We start from the raw sequence: 22,253 nt of genomic DNA, 5'->3' as shown, positions 1-22,253 counted from the left end.
CTTTTTCTGCAGGATGAGTCATCCATGTTTGCATTGGCCTTTAAAATACCTGTTGGTATTTTACTTCTTTTGGCTTTATTTGATCTAGCATGCTATTACTCCAGTGTTTACTTAAGAGCTAACTCTTCTGCCTGTTCCATCTCTGAGCTTATATCATAAAAGCCTTTAAAATAGATGCATGTTTAATAAGCTACATTCATACGTAGAACTTTACAGACAATGCAATCATTTATGGCGTTTGGCAGACACCATCTCATTTTATAGAACTGAGCAATTGAGGGTTAAGGACCTTGCTCAGGGATGCAGGGGTTTCGAACTCACAATCTTCCAATTAGTAGTTGTGCTAACCGCTAAGCTCTCACTCACTCACTCATTTTCTACCGCTTATCCGAACTACCTCGGGTCACGGGGAGCCTGTGCCTATCTCAGGCGTCATCGGGCATCAAGACAGGAAACACCATGGACGGAGTGCCAACCCATCACAGGGCACACACACACTCTCATTCACTCACGCAATCACACACTATGGACAATTTTCCAGAGATGCCAATCAACCTACCATGCATGTCTTTGGACCGGGGGAGGAAACCGGAGTACCCGGAGGAAACCCCCGAGGCACGGGGAGAACATGCAAACTCCACACACACAAGGCGGAGGCGGGAATCGAACCCCCAACCCTGGAGGTGTGAGGCGAACATGCTAACCACTACGCCACCATGCCCCCCTAACCACTAAGCTACCATATCAAAAGTAATAATAATAAACACACTCTTATGGTAGAGAAAATGATTTATTTTTATGAAAAGTGTACAATATTTGTCAAAGAAGTATTCGTTAAACTACTGAAAGCATAACAATGTCAGTGTCAAACACCACTGGTTCATTGACTATTAAATTGTCTAAAATGTATTTAGTTATATTTTTATATACACTATATGGTGTTTGAAAACCACATAAGGATTTTAAACATAGACCGGGTAATAACAGTCCATGCAAAATATCTGTATATATTAAGCTATGTGGCAGGTGAGCAAGATGCTCTGTTCTAAATTACAATTAAGATAATTCAATTCAAATTCAATTACAAGTGAGGCAGAATATAATCTGTGACTAACAACCTGTCTGTATCTTCCATAAACTAACTTTAATGAATTAATCTTTATTCATTAGTAACATTACTCCTGATTCATTAATAACTGATACACATTTATACACATCTTACTCACATGTAACGTTCTGTTTCACACTGTTTTACACTCCACACTCTTACAGGTGCTCTGACGTCTTTAGTGGTGGCCTCTGGGTTTGGCGTCCTGCTCATCATCACAGTCACATGCTTTTTTAAGAAAAGGTAAAGTAAAAACATTTTTATTAAAATGCTTTTGATATGAATTTAAACAGATACCGGAAAAAGACTTGATTAAAATTAATTGCAATATTGCGCAAAATCCATACATTTCACTATTATATATCCAGACATTAATGAGACAGAAATATCAGTGATTCATGCAAAATGAAGTAAAGTTGTTCACTTTTATGCTGACAAAACTGTAAACGCTGTTGTTATTGAAATATTAACATCTTAATAGTTCGTTCTTAATACAAAAGTGTTGAGGTAATACATTAAATGTCCTACCATAATAAAAGCTACAACAATAAAAACACCCTGCCCAAAATATGAATATGGACTTCATATGAAGGATATTTTATCATAGGAAAAACATAATGTATTTATTGTGTCTTGACCAAAATGCTGTATAAAGCAATATATAAATAAAATCAAAACCAAGCTTGCATCTTTACTAACATTTCTTTCTAATAAACTTGTACTAAAATATCTTTTGTAATAAATGTAATTTTTAATTTCATAAATATTTTAATACTTTTACGTTCAAGCATGATTTTAATTATATGTATACATATCTTTTACAATAAAAACTGACATTACAGGGAAAACATTTAAATGTAATAATTAATTGCTATAAAACATTTGTGCATTTCATACTGTGCTGTTATTCAACATATTTGCAAAGCTTTTTAGCAAGCAAAAGTAAAAATCAAGCAGCACCTTGAAAGGTAGTGAATTCACAGTAGCAGATACACAGTGGTCAACATCACTGTGACTCACAGCACCCCTTTAATGAAATCATACAGACCATTAACCTTAGACCGACGTCAGCAACGATCTGTTTAAACAGACAACCACAGGCCTGCTTTGCTGAATCATTGCTTACAAAAACTACCATCATTTCAGTTGTTTTTTTTTTTATTTAAAAAAAATCTGGCTAGAAGGTATAAATGAGAGATCACTTACAAATTATGGCTTTAACAAGTGGAGTGCACGACAATGTTAAATTTATGCATGTAAATGTTTCTTCAGGTCAAAGGCTGACATGGGGAACATAAAAGCCAGTGGATGCAATCCATCTGAAGAAAAAGAGAAGAGCACAGGCATGTAATTCAATATTTCCTACACCACATCTGAAGACCTGAGCAGTGAAGTATCTTCCAAGTTAAACCTTTGAAAAGTATACACAAAACCAAATCTCTGGAAAGAACATAAATCCTTTATATTTGTTTCTCTGATCTTGATTTAATGGGCTACATTTGTATATGTATACTGTATATAGATGACATGCCTAAGTGTGCATGGTTTGCTCTCGCCTTGGTCAAGTTTTCTTCTATCCACATTCCAACATGGAATTCTCCCTTTGATTTATTTTTGAACAATGCTTCCGAAACCCAAAAGGCGACCATAATTCTGAGTAAGGAGACAATAGCAAATGTTTCACACAATATAGCATAAGTATAATTATCGGGTTAAAGGAGTTTTCCTTCTCATTTCCTGCATTTGTTATCCAATCACATACATAAAAAAAGAGTTCTTGTCCAGCAGACGATGGAGGTCAAATGCTGACATAAATGACCTCAGACTGCTTTGTCCTTCATCTGTGTGTAGTTCCCCCAAACCATAACACTTGTCTCCCCGTCCATCCAAGTAGTGGAAAAGCCCAGCCACTGACCGAGTACATTGTGGTTCACTGTTAATCTGAGGTGGCGTGAGACGGGTAGTTAGGTCAGTTCCACCCTGTGTTTAGCATTGTGCAGCTCTGTCGATTAGAGTAATGAAAGGGCACTATGCTTCATGCAAATAGAGCACAATTCATTCCCACTGAACGTGGCACAGAAATGCCTCATTGTTTCTTAGGCTGCACGTGGGTTCACCTTTGACCTCAATCTCCCCAACTAATCACAAGACAACTCCCATGCACTCCCATTGATCTGCACCTCCAGTGCAATAAGTGAGAGTTGGTCATGTCTTTCATGGGAAAGAAACAATACAGACTACAAATCTGAAAAGATATTACTGCAGTTATTTCTACAGTTGATCCCGTGGTTTATATGTTTACTCGTATTTTGTGTTGTTAAAAGTTATTTAAATACTAAATTCATGACACTTTACATAGTTTATATTACCATACCGTGTCAAGTCAAAATGAATTATATAAACTACTGTAAATACATATTGTGTTGCACTGACAGGCTTGCCATATGATTTTGATGCAGATTTGATGCAAATTTGATGCAGAGATCATCTGTGTTAACCCACTTTTCAAAATTCAGCACTCCTTCCCATCATTTAAATCCTTCAAATCCAAAGATTAAGTTATATGTGAATTCTTGAACATTTGTGCAATATGAAAGTTACGGATTTGACTGACGGTATGTTTATTTTGTGTGTGAAAATAACTTTACCAGCATTATAAATTCATTGCTCTGAGTGTACTAAAATGTATGTTTATTTCCATAATGGTTGAATTTGCCTTGCACTATATGATATTAGGTTTAAATATATGGTGGTTATTAAACTGTTTCAGTGAATATGCTTATAATTTCACTACACCTTTTAAAAAAAAAAACTATCATACTGAAGGACTGAGGAACTAATTTTCTATTCCACACATTTTCAGCCACTCCATTAGCATGAAGCAGTGAATGAGATGATGTTTTTCTAAGCAGTGAATGAGATGATGATGATTTTCTAATCTGGAAAAACAAGCCACATGAAAACAGTCCTTACATGCTGCAGACATTACCTGTAATCCTGTGGCAACTTGTAAAGGAGAGAAACAAGTACATAAATATCAGTCATGCATGTCACAGGACATATATAATATCAATTTAGAGCAAGACATCATGTCATATTCTTAGACCTCAACAAGAGCATCATAACACACTGGTGTCAAGTTGGTATGAATCACTGAACATGGGTTAGGCTAATGAAATGCTGTCCTGCTCTCATGTACATCACTCTGGCAGACTGCCAACTTAAAATCGGCTCTTCGCGTGTTTTATATCATGTACTTCTGAGTCAAAATTCCTGACTCTACTTTACTTGTCTCTGCTCCACAATTACTCTCGTCCTACAAATCTGGACCAAACCATTACCCTCAAAATGAGGCTTGCAAATACAAAATTAACAATTAAATTGATTTAAGTTGTTGAGTTGGTAATAGGGCAACCACCATTTCATCGCCAGTTCTATCTAGACATTGAGAGGGTGAGAAATATACACCAAGTAGAGAAAATGCAAAAGTTTTGAAACATGAGAAAAATTTGTCATAATTTATGCTAAAATTATAGTGACCAAAATGAGGTACTGCAATATCCAAGAGTTCTGTGCCAGCTGTGTGCAATAATAATAATAATAATAATAATAATAATAATAATAATAATAATAATAATAATAATAATAAATAACATACTCAACACTGCCACCTTAAAACATGGCCAGATATGTGATAATTAGCTCGCTTTCGAGTCTAAAAAACACTAAAAATGTGTGACTTTTCTTGAAGAAGATTTGAAAAAGCATATAATAAGTTTATGTGGAATTCATCATTTGTATGCCCACGTGTCTAAGAAGTTAAATTTCACGACAGCATGTTACTTGGCTCATCTGCTGCTCCGTGCTTTTATTTTGAAATGTCCAGTCGCGATATGATGACGTTGGCTCCTCGGTTCTTTATTTTAATTCTTCGTTTTTAATATTAAACAAACAAACAAACAAACCTTGGAATTCATCACCTCATAATAAAGTGTCAGAGTCTCATTAGTCACATTAGTAACCTAAACCGCACATGTCATACTGCAAAAAAAGGAAAAAAAAAAAAAAATCGAAACAGAAAATTGGCTCCTCCAGGATTCCGTACATGTCTAATCTGTTAATCATTGACTGCCAAGGTTCTGAGTCTCAGGTCTCTGATTTTGATTTGTAGATCTGTCACAGGTTTATTTATCTTGGATTTGTTAAGCGTCGCATTGGACCTGTTCAGTGATTTGTATTTTAATCATGTTTCACCTGCCTGTACTTAAGAACAGACGGACTCTTCTGGAGCGCGCAGAAAAGTTTATTTCTGATGTGTATTTTACCGACTGCAATCTCAGGGGAAAGTACGGATCATTGTTATGTCTAGTTTTGTTTTGTCTGCTGTGTTTGTGGTCCCAGGATGCTGAATAACAGCAGTATAATAACAGCTGAATAAGAGCAAAGTCACAAATTAAAACTTATAAAATAAATAACATAAAAAAAACGTTATCTGGATATATTTGTAAACATTTGCGCCAATAGTATTAAGTGTCGTCTGTGAGACTTTGCCCTTTACACCCATAAAAGTTTATTACGTTCCTTTCAGACTTTATGGAGAAATCTGTGCACTTGAGTCTCTCTCAGTGTTTCAGACTCCAAAACGCATCTCATACTCAGAGGCAGTTCTGCAAAACTTTCAGCCTTGCAATATTGGTGATGCATTTGGTCCCACGTAAGTTTAAACCCCCACAAATTGTTTTATTATAGCACGAAAATGAGAGAAACTATAAAACAGTACTCATTATGATGGCAGGTGGTGGACTTGCTGGTTCAAAGTTGTCTTAAAAATTCCAAAGGAGTGGAAAGGGAAGGAGGTCCATCTGAGATGGGAGAGTGATGGAGAAGGAATGGTTTGGCGAGACCAAGGGCCGGTCCAGGTAAATGAATGTGCAATAAACTATGACTAGCAACATGCGCAGTCGTTACTCTGATTATTCGTACATTCAACTTTTGTTAGGGTTTGACCAAAGAAGGTGAAAAGACGAGCTACATCCTGACTGAGTGCTTGAACCAGAATGAACCCCACAGGTGAGTTATAATCATGTTAGTAGATCCTTAAATAGTTGTTTGGAAAGAGCAAACTGATAAAGAAATATCAAGAAGTGATAGGAGTTTAGGAAATGAAAGTTTTGGAAGCATGAATTGGAAACTGCCTGCTTGCATTACCACTCTTTCTATCCTACATTTTTGGCTTGCTCTTGTCACTTTCAATCTATCAGCCTAGATAGCAGACACACTAATAACGGTTTCTTCCCCCTACTCTTGCCCTCATGAGTCTGATTTTTGATGAATGTGTTACAGCATGACCCTGTATGTAGAATTAGCGTGTAATGGATTATTCGGTGCTGGAAACGGTTCCATGATAGCTGCCCCAGACCTGAACAGGAAGTACACTCTTCATAAGGCTGAGCTTGTAGTTTTTAATAAAGATGTGCAGGAGCTTCTCACTGACTTTGAGATGCTTGTGGACATTGTTAAGGTAAGAAAAAGTCTACAAATGCCATGTCAAGATTTTTAAATTTACTTTTCATATATATATATCTCCATAAGTATATATAAACATAAGTCCAATGTTTGGCTTATATTCTTCCTTCTGTTTTTACTTTAAATCAGGTGCTAGGTGAAGGAGACCAACGTGGATATCAAGCTTTGTTTACAGCGAATGAGATGGTAAATCTGTGTGACCCAAACAATCCTAGCACCTTCTCTTCAGCCCGCAACCTGGCACAAAAATTCTTCAGTCAGAAGAATGGACAAAGCCAACACATTGTACATGCCATGGGCCACTGTCACATTGACACAGGTTTTAAACTTTACTTCATTGATCCTTAAGTGTTGATGCTAGTTAGAGAAGAGGACTAAGGTTTTCTTTTGATGCTGATGGTGTTTTTTTTTCCCCTCAGCCTGGCTGTGGCCATATGAAGAGACCATCAGGAAATGTGCACGCAGCTGGGTCACAACAGTTCGCTTGATGGAGAAGAACCCAGAGTTTATCTTTACTTGCTCCCAGGTAAATAAATATCTCCTCTGCTTTACAACTTACATAACTTCAAAAGTTACAGTTCCATAATATACATGTATACAGTTCAGCTAAATATGCAGTATACACACTCAGTAATTAAATTCCTAAATTATTCTTTATTCTTTATTGAAGCACCTAAGTCAGGAGATGCACAAATTTAATTTGAATAAAATGCGATTTTAAGACACCCAGCCGCAGTCAGTCAGTCGAAATTTATGCCAAATTACTTTCATCCACATTCATACACCCTACTGATACTGTATTATCAGGCAACTGCTGTTGGCAGATGAGATAAATTTTTGTCAGTGAATCTAAAGTAAATACTTTGTAAAAGCTTATTTATTTTACTATTCCTTAAATAGAGGTCAGTGATGTTCTCTCAAAGGCACAGACTAAAGCTGGAGAACCCGTTAATCCATACTTTTCTTTCAGGCACAGCAGTTTCATTGGGTGAAGAACTGGTACCCAGGCCTTTTCTCCCAGATCCAGAACTTTGTGCAGAAAGGACAGTTTATTCCAGTTGGAGGCACCTGGGTGGAGATGGTGATGATTTAACTTTATTCATTTAAATTTCTTCAGTTATGCAACACAGAAGCGTTAATAAAATGAAAAATAAAAATCCTAAACATGCATAATTATTCATTGTTCTCCATCAAATCTGGTACAAGACTTCAAAAGAGCTGTGGTATGCTTTTTATTACAATTACAGACTGATGTTGCTTAAAATGGAATCTTATGCAGTGTGTTTTTATTAAACAGGATGGCAACTTGCCTTCTGGTGAGTCTATGGTCAGGCAATTTCTAGAAGGACAGAACTTTTTCAAAGCAGAATTTGGACAATACTGCAAAGAGGTAAGTTTAGAACAACAAACCGTTTATTAATTATCATTATTATTAATTGCCATTTTATATCATTCCTTTGTCTTAAAGACACTTTCATGATGAATCCTTACTGCTCTCTCTTGGAAAAATCAGAGGGTGCTATCTTCAAGTCTCTGTACTGTTATTTCCCCACAGTTCTGGTTACCTGATACATTTGGCTACTCTGCACAAATCCCTCAGATAATGCAAAGCTGTGGTATCTCTCACTTTCTCACTCAGAAGTTAAGCTGGAATCTCGTCAACACATTTCCAGTAAGTATCGAAAGTTACGGATGTTCATATACTATCTGGCCAAACATTTTTTTGGACAACTGACCATTGCACACTTATGTGTATTTTTAACAGCCCATTCCAGATTTTCTCCATTCTTTGTTGTTACCTCCACTTGTGTGGAAAGGCTTCTCACTAGATTATGGAACACGACCATTGCTTATTGCAGTAGTTAGGCAAGGAGCAGAGAGCACTACAGTTTATCCCTCAGGTGTCCAGTCTTCCACACCACCCTAGGCTCACCATGTTTTTGGGCATTTGTGCACAGGAGCATTGTTATACTGGAACAGGTTCATGTCTCTTAGTTCCAGTGAAGGGAAATTGTAAAGCTACAGCATACAAAGTCAACAAATACAAGCATGCTTTAAACTTTGTGACAATAAATAGATAATAGACAATAGAAGGATGACCTGCAGGTGTGATGGTCAGGTGTCCACAAACCTTTCAATCCTTGATCAAGTGTATTTGAGTCCACAATGGCACAATTATCGCTTTCAATCTTGATCATAACATTGATGCATCATTAAACTCACTTTCTATCAGCACAACACTTTCTTTTGGGAGGGCATTGATGGATCACAAGTGTTAACTCACTTTCCACCTGGGAACTCCTATGGGATGGAGGGAAAAGTTGTAGATGTGAGTGAACGTTTACCATAAATCTATTGATAATGGCTCTCACTAGAATGAGAATGAGTTTGATTCACTCATCTCACTATGTTTCACAGCTATTCAACACTGTCAAGAACAACAAAGACAAAGGGCGAGCAAATCACAGTGCAGTGCTGTTTGGGTTTGGTGATGGAGGCGGCGGACCTACACAGGTCATGCTGGACCGCTTACACCGTGTACAGGATTCAGATGGTCTTCCCAGGTAATTTCCTGCTCCATGAGTTCCAGTGAAAAACAAGACATCCTGCTTCCTATAGCCTAATTATGGCAAAATGACATAACTGACGAGTGTTTTCTGTATATTAATATAAGAATGAGCACTGTAAAAATGAGCACTGATAAACAATATCTGAATGTTTGGTTCATCAGGGTTCAAATGTCGAGTCCAGATCGTCTCTTCTCTGAGCTTCAGGCTGACTCTGGCCTCTTGTGTACCTGGTCTGGTGAGCTCTTTCTAGAGCTGCACAATGGCACGTACACTACTCAGGCAAAGGTACAGTATGTGGCCATCTGTCAGAAGAACACTAAATTTTACCTCCTAGGTAGACAGATGTTCTCTTCCTTGTGACCTACAGTAAGGTGAATACAGTGCATGTTTGTGGCACAGCTAAAGCTAGGGAATCGCCGGTGTGAGGCCTTACTGCATGACACTGAGGTGGCCAGCTGCTTGGCAATGTGTACAAGCCCAAGTTTCATATACCCAGCAAAAGAGCTCCAAAACTTATGGAGGTAAGTCCTTGACAGATGAAATTGTGTGAACTGGATTCATTAAGTTACTGAATTTATTGTCTTCTGATTTCCATGTAGACTTCTTCTGCTCAACCAGTTTCACGATGTCATTCCTGGCAGCTGCATTGAGATGGTGGTAGAAGATGCACTAAAATATTATGATGGTAATAAAATCTGTAAAACCTGTAAATCTACCCACATAAGTACTTTATACTTTACTTTATTGTAACGTATTTGCCCTTTTAACATTGCTTAGTAATTTGATGTGACTATTGGTTAATTTGTTATTACAACCAAAATTTTTTTACATTTTTTTTTTATTTCAAGAAATTCAAAAGACTGGCTCCAGACTCCTGCTTTCTGCCTGTGATGAGCTAAGATCTAGTCCGCAGATAGGAGCAGGCTCCAGGACAGCTGTTCTCAACACACTCTCTTGGGAGCGCACTGAAGTCATAGAACTGCCAGGAGAGGGCACTCAGGGAAAGCTCGGTACTCAAACCTGTAGTGTTTTCACCTTCGGAAACATTGTCAGCAAATTCTGCTTCCAGCCAGACAGTCTTTGTCATGTTCTTCTGCTTGATTGACTTTTACCTTCCTTCCTGCTGTTCTAATAGTTTAAACCAGTGACCATAAAATGTGCCTGGCTTCTGGCCTTTAGATAAAAGGCATCTTTCCACATTATGATAATCACTATAGACTCAAATTTTCCATTCACTTAAAATGATAGAAGGCAGGAATAATAAAGCTTGTCTGTTCTGCACCTGTTTTCCTCAGTCCTAGTGAAAGCACCTAGCGTGGGAGTAGCTCCGCTCACAGAGTCTTCTGAGCCTGCGACTGTAGTTTCTGTAACAGTGCAGGTATTGTGTTCTGGAGGACATTTTTCATTACAGAAAATTGTTTAAACCCCCACACAACATTGCTTTGATTCATGACTCTATCTTAATTACAGCCTGATGGTAATGTCAGAATGGAGAACGGAATTTTGAAGGCCGTCTTGGATAAAACGGGCCGTTTGATATCCCTGCTTCACGTGCAGACAAACAGGTGAGATCATACTAAGTATAAGCTCTGTGATTAAAGCAACTGCACAATAATTATTTTTAATTTTGTTTTAAAAAATTCTAAAAATGTTTTTAAATCATTTACGTATTCTGTCCTTTGATTATAGAGAGTCCATTTCTGAGGGCTGTTTTGGAAATCAGTTTGTGTTGTTTGATGACATTCCTTTATACTGGGATGCATGGGATGTGATGGACTACCATCTTCAGACCAGGTCATTTTAAGCACATATCATCAGCTCTAATTATCAGTGTAAGGTCTAACAGTCTTGTTAAAAAATTTGTACAGTCAGCCCTGTAACGTGATGTTTGTAGGAAGCCAGTAGTGGATTTGAAACGTTCTGCTGAAGTGCTGAGCTCTGGAGGTTTGCGAGGAAGCGTGACCTTCTCCCTGTGCATTAGTGGGCAGAGTACCATTACTCAGGAAGTCATACTGGATGCCAACTCTCCCTACATCAAGTTTAACACAAAGGTGATTTAGGAGAAGAAGTCTCATTATTATTGATTGCAAATATTTTGATTCCAACATGCACATGCTTAGTGTTGAGAAATGTTTTTCAGGTGGATTGGGCAGAGGCACATAAATTCCTCAAGGTGGAGTTTCCTGTGCAGGTTCGCAGTTCTAATGCCACCTACGAGATTCAGTTTGGTCACCTGCAGAGACCTACACACAGAAACACTTCCTGGGACTGGGCTCGCTTTGAGGTGTGGAGTACAGTTATTGTTAGAATGTGCAACTGCCATTAAGCATGTGGAGCATATTTTCAAACCTATTAAATTCCGTACATGATTTTTCTTTCATTCGTACTTCTAGGTGTGGGGCCATAAATGGACTGATCTCTCAGAACATGGCTTTGGAGTGGCTCTTCTAAATGACTGCAAATATGGGCACTCTGTTCACCAGAATGTCATGACGTTATCATTGTAAGTTCGCTTACTTAAAAAGGTTTGTGTTGTTTTAAAAGACTCGTTTAAACCTCTTCTCTCCCTTCAGACTGCGAGCATCAAAAGCTCCTGATGCCAATGCAGATATGGGGCATCATCAGTTTACATACGCAATCATGCCACACAAAGGTAGGTTCATACAGATTCTCTAATCATTAAAAATTATAAATAATTCTACAGGGTTCCCGCGGGGTCTTAAAAAGTCTTAAAAGCATTGAATTTATTAATTTGGAAATAATACCTTAAAAAGTCTTTAAAAAGTCTTGAATTTTGATGTTTGGGTCTGTATGTAACTTCTCCATATTGTAATTTTCCTCAAAAGTTTCATTTGTCGATTATTTTGATTAAATGACGTAGTATAAAAGAGTGGCGGAACCAATAATTGAGAACGCAACGAAGCCCCGGGTCACCGTACAAAATACTGCGAACACGCGATGCCTTCAGTAAAGGAAGGTCACGCGCTACGACACCACAGCCATAGACACAACACAACAAGCAAAGGAGAAGCGTGAGAAATCAATGAAAATCTCAGCATTCCACAGGAAAGGTTGACTGACGTAGTGTTCATTTCGTCAGACGAGACGAGACGAAATATGTTCGTTAACTACCTTTTTTTTTCATGACTAAGACGAGACGATGACAAGACTGCACCACTGTCCAAAAACACTAAGACTAAATTAACATGCATTATTGTTGACGAAAAAAGACGAGACGAAAATGTTTTGTGTAAAATAAAAATTAAGATCAGAAATAAAATCTCTCTTCATTTTCGTCTACAATCGTTTCTGCTTTTTCATCAGCTGTTACGCCTTTAAAATATTCAGCACGAGTTCGCGGCTTCGCTGTTGCTCAAGTTACAGGTCCGTGAAGCAGATCCCGCTTATTATATTGTTACCTACCAAATAAATCAATAATTTGACACAGAATGATGATTTTAAAAAGGAGTTTATTGATTTAAAAACAATTGTATTGTTTCCGCTAAAGAAAATAGTGCGCTCCGTCTCTACGGTTAGAATCCTGTGTGTCCATGGCAACGCTCTGTTTTTCATGGCAACTGTGTTATAGTTCGCAGCGGTCTGTTATCAAGAAATAAAATAGTGTGTGTGTAGAAAGAATTCGTCCACACGCCGCTCAAATAAATAAATAAATAAATAAATAAATAAATAAAAACTCCTGAGCGCAAGTCCACCGTCTAGTCAGGCTTTTTGTGTTAAATTATATTTCCTGTCACTGCGCAGCTCTTTTATTGTACATGACAGCTTATGTCCCGATGACCGGTATTTGCATTACAATTAAAAGCAGTATCATTAAAGTAAAAAATGTGATGTGCAGTCAAGTTCGAGTGTATGCACTGTTTAAACGAGTGTTCTCAACTTCTCACTGATACTTTTGTGATTCGCGGAGTTTTGACATGTTTTATAGCCTTGATATTGTTTCTTATTCAAAAGTGACAGAAAAAACAGCACCCCCAACCTGAAACCTCTTCCCACGCCCCTGTCACAATCACATCATAATCATAATGAATAATTAGGCTTAAAAGCAAATGTATATGTAAGGGAATCAAGTTTAACAATTACATGTAATATTGCTCCAAATATCATCAATAATGGTGTGTGCAATACCATGTATAACTTGCATTAAGTTGGTAATTTTTATATATATATATATATATATACACACACTGAACTACAGTTTTAATCTTAGGCTTTTCATTAAGTTATTTATTTCCACTATAACACTTGTGTTCCTGATATTATTGCATTTAATGAGGCCTCGTTGTATTTATTCTTACAGTAGATTCCAGATGTGGTCAAGCTACAATTTTTTGACTAAAACTAGACTAAAATTAAAAGACTTTTAGTCGACTAAAACTTGACTAAGATACCTTGAGTTTTCTTTTGACTAAAACTAGACTAAAATGACGGGACTTTTAGTCGACTAAAACTTGACTAACAAAAAAAGATATGTGAATGACTAAATATGACTAAAACTAACAAGGACATTTGGCACAAGACTAAGACTAAATTAAAAATAGGTGACGAAATTAACACTAGATTGACGCACGCAGTTATATTTTTAAAGTTTGTTTTTTACGTTAGCTAGCTACCAATTTCATTCTGAGGTTATGGGGAAATGTAAATTTAATGAAGCGTGGCTGGATAAAAACTCTTTTCGTCATTGGTTAAAACCAGTGGACAACAACGTTTTTGAGGCGTTTTGCCCCATATGCAAATAAAGGATTCAGCTAGGTACAATGGGAATGAAGGCATTAGAGTCTTATGCCAAGTCGTTCAAGCATATTAACGCTCTCAATGGACAAAAACAAACTCCTTCCATCGCCTGCATGTTTCAACCATCTGTTAGCCAGCTATCTGCTAATGTGCCTGAAGTGGCAACAGGAGCTAATGTTAGCCAGCTTGCTGCTAGCGCTGCAGACCCTCCAGCTATGGCCGCAACTAGAGTGGATCTGCGCACAGCTTTTGGGTCCACACCAACGCTGACCTGATCGCCAGGTCCAACCTCTTGCGGAGAGGCCTTAAGGAGAAGTTGACGGAACTGGCTGTCCTTGATAAAGACATTGCTGCCCTGAGTGAAGAGCTATGGAGTTGACTGTGTTTCTTAATTTAATTTAATTTATTGTTGAGTTTTGATTTTCGATGTTTATTGTTCAGTGGTCTCTCAGTTCCCCATATTCCCAGTATGGAATAAGTAGCTAGCTCATGTTAAAAAACAACTTAACATTGTTCGGCAAACTTTCTTGTGGCCTACTGAAATGTTTTTATTTTTCACACTGCTTGGCTTATCTTTTACCCATTCCACATTTGAAAAATAAATGAACACAAGTTCAAGGATTTTGTTTTTCTTTGCTGGTAGGGACGTGAAATAGGTATTAATTTTTTATATAAATGGTCTTAAAAAGGTCTTAAAAAGACTTGAATTTAACTTGAAGAAACCTGTAGGAACCCTGATTCTACCAAAATCATAACTCATGATATTACACCTTTTCAGGCTCTTTTCAGGATGCGTCAGTCACACAACACGCCTACAACCTTAACTTTCCGCTTCGTCTGATTCCTGACGTCAATACTAGCAATCCCTGGAGTGCATTCAGCATAAGTTCAGCAGCGGTCATCCTGGAAACTATCAAACAGGTAGATAGTCATGCTTGTCTGAATTATTTCCCCCCATTCTGTCAGTGCTGAGTCCACTACTATCATCCGCAGGCTGAGGGAAGGAAGAACGTCCTTGTTGTCCGTCTGTATGAGTCTTTCGGAAGCAGTGTCACTGCAGTTCTGTCTACTTCCCTTCCAGTGCAAGAGGCTTGGCAGTAAGTTTGTGTATAAGGGAATCATATTACCGTACAGTACAGAATCATATTAAAAATAGAACATCTTGAAAACATCTTTTACTGTAGCTATTGACTAGGGCCTTTTAAATAAAAAAAAAAACATTTTCATTACAAATTTTCTATTAAATTTGATAATGGTAAGTAATAAAAATCTCCCCGATATAATGTGTAATGACAATATATAATGACCTATGCTTTATGATGTTACTACAACTAAAATGTTTCTGCTCTTTTTTGACCAGTTGTGACTTGTTGGAGCGCCCTGGTCGTCCTGCTTCACTCACAGACTCTGAGATCTCCCTCACTTTTAAACCGTTTCAGATTGTCTCACTGCTGTTACAGCTACACTGAGCAAAACCTGTCAGGTTTACAAGTCTTTTTATTCCATGATTTATTTGTAATTTCTTGAAAGATTAAATAATACTTAGTAATAAAAAAAAGATATTCAAAATGGTTAATATTTTGTTGTTTTTGTGTTGTAGTAAAACATAAATTGTCGTGTTCACAAAATGCATTGACTTATTAGATTTCGAACATGAGGATTTATATAATAAGAAAACAATATAAAATATGCCTACTAAACATGTATTGTCACAAAGAAAGTGGTAGCTCAGTGGTTAACTGTTTTATTTTTATTTTCATAAAAAAAAACAAAAACATAAATGTGTTAATATAAAATGGTAATTACCATCTCAAGAAATAGCTGATGTGAACCAAATGGCTAAATTTGTTTCATTTTCTTTCTACAGTGTAGTATTTCCATACATACAGACAGCTGCCTGTTGATCCAGCAGTTGTGCTTTTTTTTCTTATTATTGCTTTAAATTTATTACATGTTTATTTTTAGGAAGCCATTCCTAAGCAGTTCTACTGCTCTTCTTATGAGGTTTTCTGGTGGCCTTAGCTTTAGTGTTAGCTTTTTGTCTTCTTGTAGTCTCAGCTTTGGTTTGTTGTAGCCCTGCAAAGAACCAGTGATTTAATTACAAATGGTGGTACAGATATGACCAAACTGAAACATATGACCATAAAATGGTGGCAGTCACCTGTTGAACTGCGTGTGTTTGGTCTTTTTCTGTTATCATCTCCTTCTGGTCCAGACTTGCTAGCATTCTGCTGTCTGGCACTGCCCCTTTTGTTAGCCACATCCTTCACCCTTTTTCCAGCCCCTGCTTCCTTCTTTTCAAGCTTTTCCTGTGAAATGCCCCTAGGATTTCTTTTAGGACTCTTTTCTGTTTCACCCTCATTAGTTACACTATTATTACTGCAGTTAATAAACAGGGCAGCAGCTCACCTTCTTTGTATCTGTATTGTCACCTTTCTTTATTTTTCTTTTTGCTTTCTGAGATTTGGATGCTAAAAGCCAACAGCATTAATTATATAATAATTATATAATTTATATTATATAATAATATTAATTATAGAATTGACTTGTCAAGAACTACATCAAGTGATGAATAAGCGAAATTATACATTCAATTACAGTTCACACATCTTAGATTACCTTTAGGGGCCATTGGACCAGGAACACCCTGAAAAGTGTGAAAACAAAAAATATGTAGTAGAGATTTAGCTGTTCTGTAGCTGAGTAGTTACTACCATTCATTCCTCACCTTAAACCATATAGTTCTTCCATTATGGTCTCTTGCTGAATTCATCCCTTCAACACTGTAACACTGCATCCAGGAAACCAATTCTGTGTAATCTCTCTTTTGTGGGTCATAACCTTTTCCACCTAAAAAAAAATAAAAAATAAAAAAACTTGTAATATTTCCCAGACATCAATATTTCTTTGAGTTGAATTTTAAGAATGCGTCATTTATGTAAAGTAGTCTGAAAAAAAAACCTGTCATGTCGTTGAGGCATCCACTTAAAAAAATAAATAAATAAATACATTTTTATTATTAAGGGAAAACAAAATCCAAACCTAAATGGCCCTGTGTGAAAAAGTGCTTGCTCCCTAAACCTAACAACTGGTTGATCAGGCAAGAACTGCAATCAGGCATTTGCGATAACTTGCAATGAGTCTATTACAGCGCTGTGGAATTTTGGTCCACTCATCTTTGCAGAATTGTTGTACTTCAGCCACATTGGAGGGTTTTCAAGCATGAACCACCTTTTTAAGGTCATGCCACAGCATCTCAATAGGATTCAGGTCAGGACTTTGACTAGGCCACTCCAAAGTCTTCATTTTGTTTTTCTTCAGCCATTCAGAAGAGGACTTGCTGATGTGTTTTGGATCATTGTCCTGCTGCAGATCCCAAGTTCGCTTCAGCTTGCGGTCACGAACAGATGGCCGCACATTGTCCTTCAGGATTTTATGGTAGACAGCAGAATTCATGGTTCCATTTATCACAGCAAGTCTTCCAGGCCCTGAAGAAGCAAAACAGCCCCAGACCATCACACTACCACCATATTTTAATGTTGGTATGATGCTCTCTTTCTGAAATGCATTGTTACTTTTATGCCAGATGTATTGGGACACACACCTTCCAAAAACTTTTGTCCAGAGAGTATTTTCCCCAAAAGTCTTGAGGATCATCAAGATGTTTTCTGGCAAATCTGAAATGAGCCTGTGTGTTCTTTTTGCTCAGCAGCGGTTTTCGTCTTGGAACTGCCATGCAGGCCATTTTTGCCCAGTCTCTTTCTTAAGGTGGAGTCATGAACACTGACCTTAACTGAGGCAAGTGAGGCCTGCGATCATTGGATGTTGTTGTGGGGTCTTTTGTGGCATCTTGGATGAGTTGTCGCTGCACTCTTGGGGTAATTTTGGTCAGCTGGCCACTCCTGGAAAGATTCACTACTGTTCCATATTTTTGCCATCTGTGGATAATAAATCTCACTCTGGTTTGCTGGAGTCCCAAAGCTTTAGAAATGGCTTTATAACCTTTTCCAGACTGATAGCTCTCAAATACTTTCTCTCATTTGTTCCTTAATAATAAAAACCTTCATTTAAAAACTGCATGTTGTGTTTACTTGTGTTATCTTTGACTAATATTTAAATTTGTTTGATGATGTGAAACATTAAAGTGTGACAAACGTGCAAAAAAATAAAAAATCAGGAAGGGGCAAACACTCTTTCACACCACTGTATCTATTACCAAAACAACCTAGGAATGTTTATATTTAGGTTAGTGTGCCTATGTCTAATGCCCTGCTAGTTAAATATGAACCCATATTTACAATTTGATCAAGATTTGGATAATTACATTCCCTAGTGATGTATATGCCTGGGTATATATCAATTGAGTTTGTGAAAAGATACCAAATGTACTATTTGTTGTAATGCACCTGCACTGTCACATCATCAAAACAGAGAAGACCTCATGCACTCAAGACAGTAATAATCAGGAATTTAGTCAAACGTACCCAACAGAGCAGACTAATGTTAGTCTTATCAGTTGAGGAGAGGTTAAGAGAGGACAATGAGGCGAGTTTACATTTTTTTTGGACGATGGTGATCAGCAGTGATCCCTTATTTCCAATTCTAAACTTATTTTTCTTTAAAATAAGAAAGTAATGTTTCTTCATAAGTCGGCTGCAAAATAATTGGGATGCCATTCAGGGGAATGAAGCCTTAAACTGCTGTTTAGTATATGTTGGGCAACTACTGTTGTTTTAAACGAGGCTTATAAACAAAACGCTTGCTAAAATGAGATACATGTGAAGGTTTTTCCCAGACTGCCACACATATCCTTAATAATATAACACTCATTGGTGGATATTTTTACCCAGATTAACCACTTCGAGTGGTACAGTGTGACAGAGAGAGAGAAGATCTTGACTCTCAGATTTCTTCTCATCCACAGCAGCTTTCTGAACATGAAAAAGAACAAAGCCATGATTGTAATTTAATGTACAGTATGACTGATTCATAACCAAGACCTTTATCATCATCACCTCTTCTGACTCTGTTCTGGGCTCCTCTTTAACGTTCATTGTGTTTTCATTGTGTGGTTTCAGTCCCTCCAATGCGGTCCTTGCTTTCACAAAGGGAGGAATCCTTAATCTGAAATAAAGGTCAAAATGCCACTGTGTTCTCACAGACAAATTGCATGTTTCATGGTTTGGGCAATGAGGGGTGTGGAAGTGGGAACAGTTAGGGGCAGTCAGTGGTGGAGGGGTGGAGGTGGGGAGCAGAAAGGGGTGGAGTTAAGTATGGGCAGTCAGGGGTGGAGGTGGGGGGGAAGTATGGGCAGTCAGGGGTGGAGGTGGGGGGGAAGTATGGGCAGTCAGGGGTGGAGGCGGGGGGAAGTATGGGCAGTCAGGGGTGGAGTTGGGGGGGAGTATGGGCAGTCAGGGGTGGAGGTGGGGGGAAATCTGAGCTATATGATATTGCTGATGCATCTGAGATATGATATTTATATTTAGAATTAACTGGAAATTCAATATTCATGGCACAGATCTCATTGCATTTGTGGATCAAAACTAATTAGCAATATGTCAATATAAATATAACCTGTACATAATCTCTGCTCGAAGGTAGTTGCCAATTCCATTGAAGTACTTCTGATTTAAGAGAGCCTCACACACTGGCCTGTCAAATGCTTTGTCTGCCAAATTGGACAAAACATTCTCCCTGAAAAAAAGAGAAGATACCAGATGCAAAGATAGTGTTAAACTTTTTCACTTGTTTTTAAAGACCCCTCTAATGACTTGAGAGCCATGATAGCCATTTAACTGGATGTAAATAAGATTAGTGCAGAATAGGTCACCAAAATGTTAACCGTATGTGAAGCCACCTGAAGCTCTTGTACTCCAACATGACACATGGGCCTCGGTCTTTCTGCCAGTGTCCATCAGGCTGCCAGCTGCCAAACCTGCGGACATCGACGAAGCTCAGGACTCTCTGAGGATCCTCCTTGGTGTAAAATCGCAGATGGGAATGTTTTGGGAGTTCTGATTTCGCCGTGAAGCTGAAATAACCAGACATACCAAACCGGAAGACCACATCCATAGGCGACTGATTCGGTCCTGATCTGCTTTCCCTTCGTGTGTCAGTTTTGATCGGAGTCAGTGTGAGTCGCACTTCTTTCCCTCTAGACGTGGCGCTGATTTGGTAAGAATCGCTACTGAACTGCACCTCGACTCCTTTATTCACCTCTGACTTCTCCACAGCGCCGGTGAACAACACACCTGCACATGCTGTGTTCACAAACACACTGGCCAAGTACAGCTCAGGACCCTCGGGCATTGCGACGTGCACGTTATTTCAGATCACCTGTACACTAATGACGAACTTAAACGATAACAAGAAACTCCAAGTAAACGGCTTGAAGCGTTTGGCTTTACAAAAGATTCAATCGATTACAACTGTGCGATTTTTGTAACAGTCGTAGTTGGCATAAAGCAGCAAAAATATTTGTCTATTACACACTGCAAAACTGAACTTACGCTATTTTCCAAAACACCGCCATGTTTTCGAAGCAGGAACTGAGGGTTGATGGGAGATGTAGTTGAACAGGGTCATGGATCAGAAGTCAGACCCTGCAAACTTTATTTATCTATCCTTCTATAACAGCACACCAATAAGTCATTCATTCATTCATTTTCTACCCCGCTTATCCGAACTCTCGGGTCTCAGGGGTCATCGGGCATCAAGGCAGAATACACCCTGGACGGAGTGCCAACCCATCGCAGGGCACACACACACACACTCATTCACTCACTACAGACAATTTTTCCAGAGATGCCAATCAACCTACCATGCATGTCTTTGGACCGGGGGAGGAAACCGGAGTACCCGGAGGAAACTCCCGAGGCACGGGGAGAACATGAAAACTCCACAAACACAAGGCGGGGGCGGGAATCGAACCCCCAACCCTGGAGGTGTGAGGCGAACGTGCTAACCACTAAGACGCACGCACGCACGCACACACGCACACATGCGCATCTCAATAAATTAGAATGTCGTGGAAAAGATCATTTATTTCAGTAATTTATATAAATTTTAAATTTTATATAAATTCAAGTAGACTTTAATTGTGATGATTTTAGCTCAGATTTAACAAAATCCCAACAATTAAAAGTCTACTTCCGTCCGTGTGTACTGAATTTATATAATACACGAGTTTCACTATTTGAGTTGAATTACTGAAATAAATTAACTTTTCCATGACATTCTGATTTATTGAGATGCACCTGTGTGTGTGTGTGTGTGTGTGTGTGTGTGTGTGTGTCTGTGTGTATATATATAGTTTATATTATAATATAATATTATATATATATATATATATATATATATATATATATATATATATATATATATATATATATATATATTACAATTTATAGTTACATTAAATAATATTTATCCAGATGTATAAGCATATAAACATGTATAACCTGTAATCAACCTGTTTTTGGTATGTAATTCAAGGCTAAAAAACATCAAATCAGCAAGGTTTAAAAACAATCCTCCTAAAATCCAAGGTATTTGATCAGCAAGGTTTAAAAACAATCCTCCTAAAATCCAAGGTATTTGATAAGCAAGGTTTAAAAACAATCCTCCTAAAATCCAAGGTATTTGATCAGCAAGGTTTAAAAACAATCCTCCTAAAATGATTGTGCAAGTGTTTGAATGAACAAGGTTTAAAAATAATCCTCCTAAAAATGATTGTGCAAGTGTCTGTATGAGTAGGATTGAGAGATGTCCATATAAGTGCCAGAAAGTGCTCATATGCCACTTGCATGCATCTAACACGTGAAGTAATGGTTGGCCACATTGTTGTTTAAACCTGCAGTGAAGTATTAAAGATGTAATAAACATGTCATTTAGTATGATTAATGCAAGTAACAATCAGTATTTAAAAATAAACTTGTGTCTAGATTCTGAAGTATATACTGAGTGTGTGTGTGTATATATATATATATATATAAAAATAACACACACCCCCCACTATGCACTTCTGGTTAAACAGTAATATTCTCTCTCTCTCTCTAGTGTCATGTTAACCATTTCAATCCTTCAGACCTCATGGGGTAAAAATTAAATGAAAATTCAAGGTGCTGCATAATATAATACAGTACTCTCTTATATATCAGATGCATGTTAGGTCATTGTCCTTGCCTTATGAAATGACATTCTGACATTCACTTAGTGAATACTCAGGGATTGAATGAAGCAATACACTGTGAAACTACACAAGTCAGCATAAAAAGAACTCACGGACAATACAC

At 37.8% G+C, this 22,253-nt stretch overlaps 2 protein-coding genes across 2 annotated transcripts; one reads left to right on the top strand and one right to left on the bottom strand.

Annotated features, from left to right (window-relative positions):
* Positions 1 to 5,235: 5,235 nt before the first annotated feature.
* man2c1 (mannosidase, alpha, class 2C, member 1) lies at positions 5,236 to 15,535 on the top strand. Its single transcript, XM_060886514.1, has 26 exons — positions 5,236 to 5,454; positions 5,697 to 5,822; positions 5,904 to 6,027; positions 6,108 to 6,178; positions 6,452 to 6,629; positions 6,764 to 6,953; positions 7,054 to 7,160; positions 7,605 to 7,715; positions 7,932 to 8,024; positions 8,190 to 8,306; positions 8,868 to 8,963; positions 9,053 to 9,198; positions 9,366 to 9,489; positions 9,604 to 9,725; positions 9,804 to 9,889; positions 10,053 to 10,214; positions 10,500 to 10,582; positions 10,675 to 10,769; positions 10,894 to 10,998; positions 11,099 to 11,255; positions 11,345 to 11,488; positions 11,598 to 11,707; positions 11,778 to 11,857; positions 14,738 to 14,880; positions 14,953 to 15,056; positions 15,320 to 15,535. Exons 1-26 carry the CDS (start codon positions 5,354 to 5,356, stop codon positions 15,426 to 15,428), a joined length of 3,084 nt encoding a protein of 1,027 aa, XP_060742497.1. The 5' UTR covers positions 5,236 to 5,353; the 3' UTR covers positions 15,429 to 15,535.
* Positions 15,536 to 15,687: 152 nt separating this feature from the next.
* neil1 (nei-like DNA glycosylase 1) lies at positions 15,688 to 20,509 on the bottom strand. Its single transcript, XM_060886515.1, has 9 exons — positions 19,817 to 20,509; positions 19,534 to 19,653; positions 18,975 to 19,083; positions 18,806 to 18,890; positions 16,688 to 16,809; positions 16,579 to 16,606; positions 16,369 to 16,430; positions 16,121 to 16,268; positions 15,688 to 16,035 (listed from the first exon to the last, which is right to left on the bottom strand). The coding sequence occupies exons 1-9, from the start codon at positions 20,266 to 20,268 to the stop codon at positions 15,935 to 15,937; spliced, it is 1,227 nt and encodes a 408-aa protein (XP_060742498.1). The 5' UTR covers positions 20,269 to 20,509; the 3' UTR covers positions 15,688 to 15,934.
* Positions 20,510 to 22,253: the final 1,744 nt, after the last annotated feature.

This window comes from Tachysurus vachellii, chromosome 14 (assembly GCF_030014155.1).
Source record: "Tachysurus vachellii isolate PV-2020 chromosome 14, HZAU_Pvac_v1, whole genome shotgun sequence".
NCBI classification, from domain to species: domain Eukaryota; kingdom Metazoa; phylum Chordata; class Actinopteri; order Siluriformes; family Bagridae; genus Tachysurus; species Tachysurus vachellii.
Note: the sequence above shows the minus strand (reverse complement) of the source record. Positions and strands in the feature narration are given on the sequence as shown.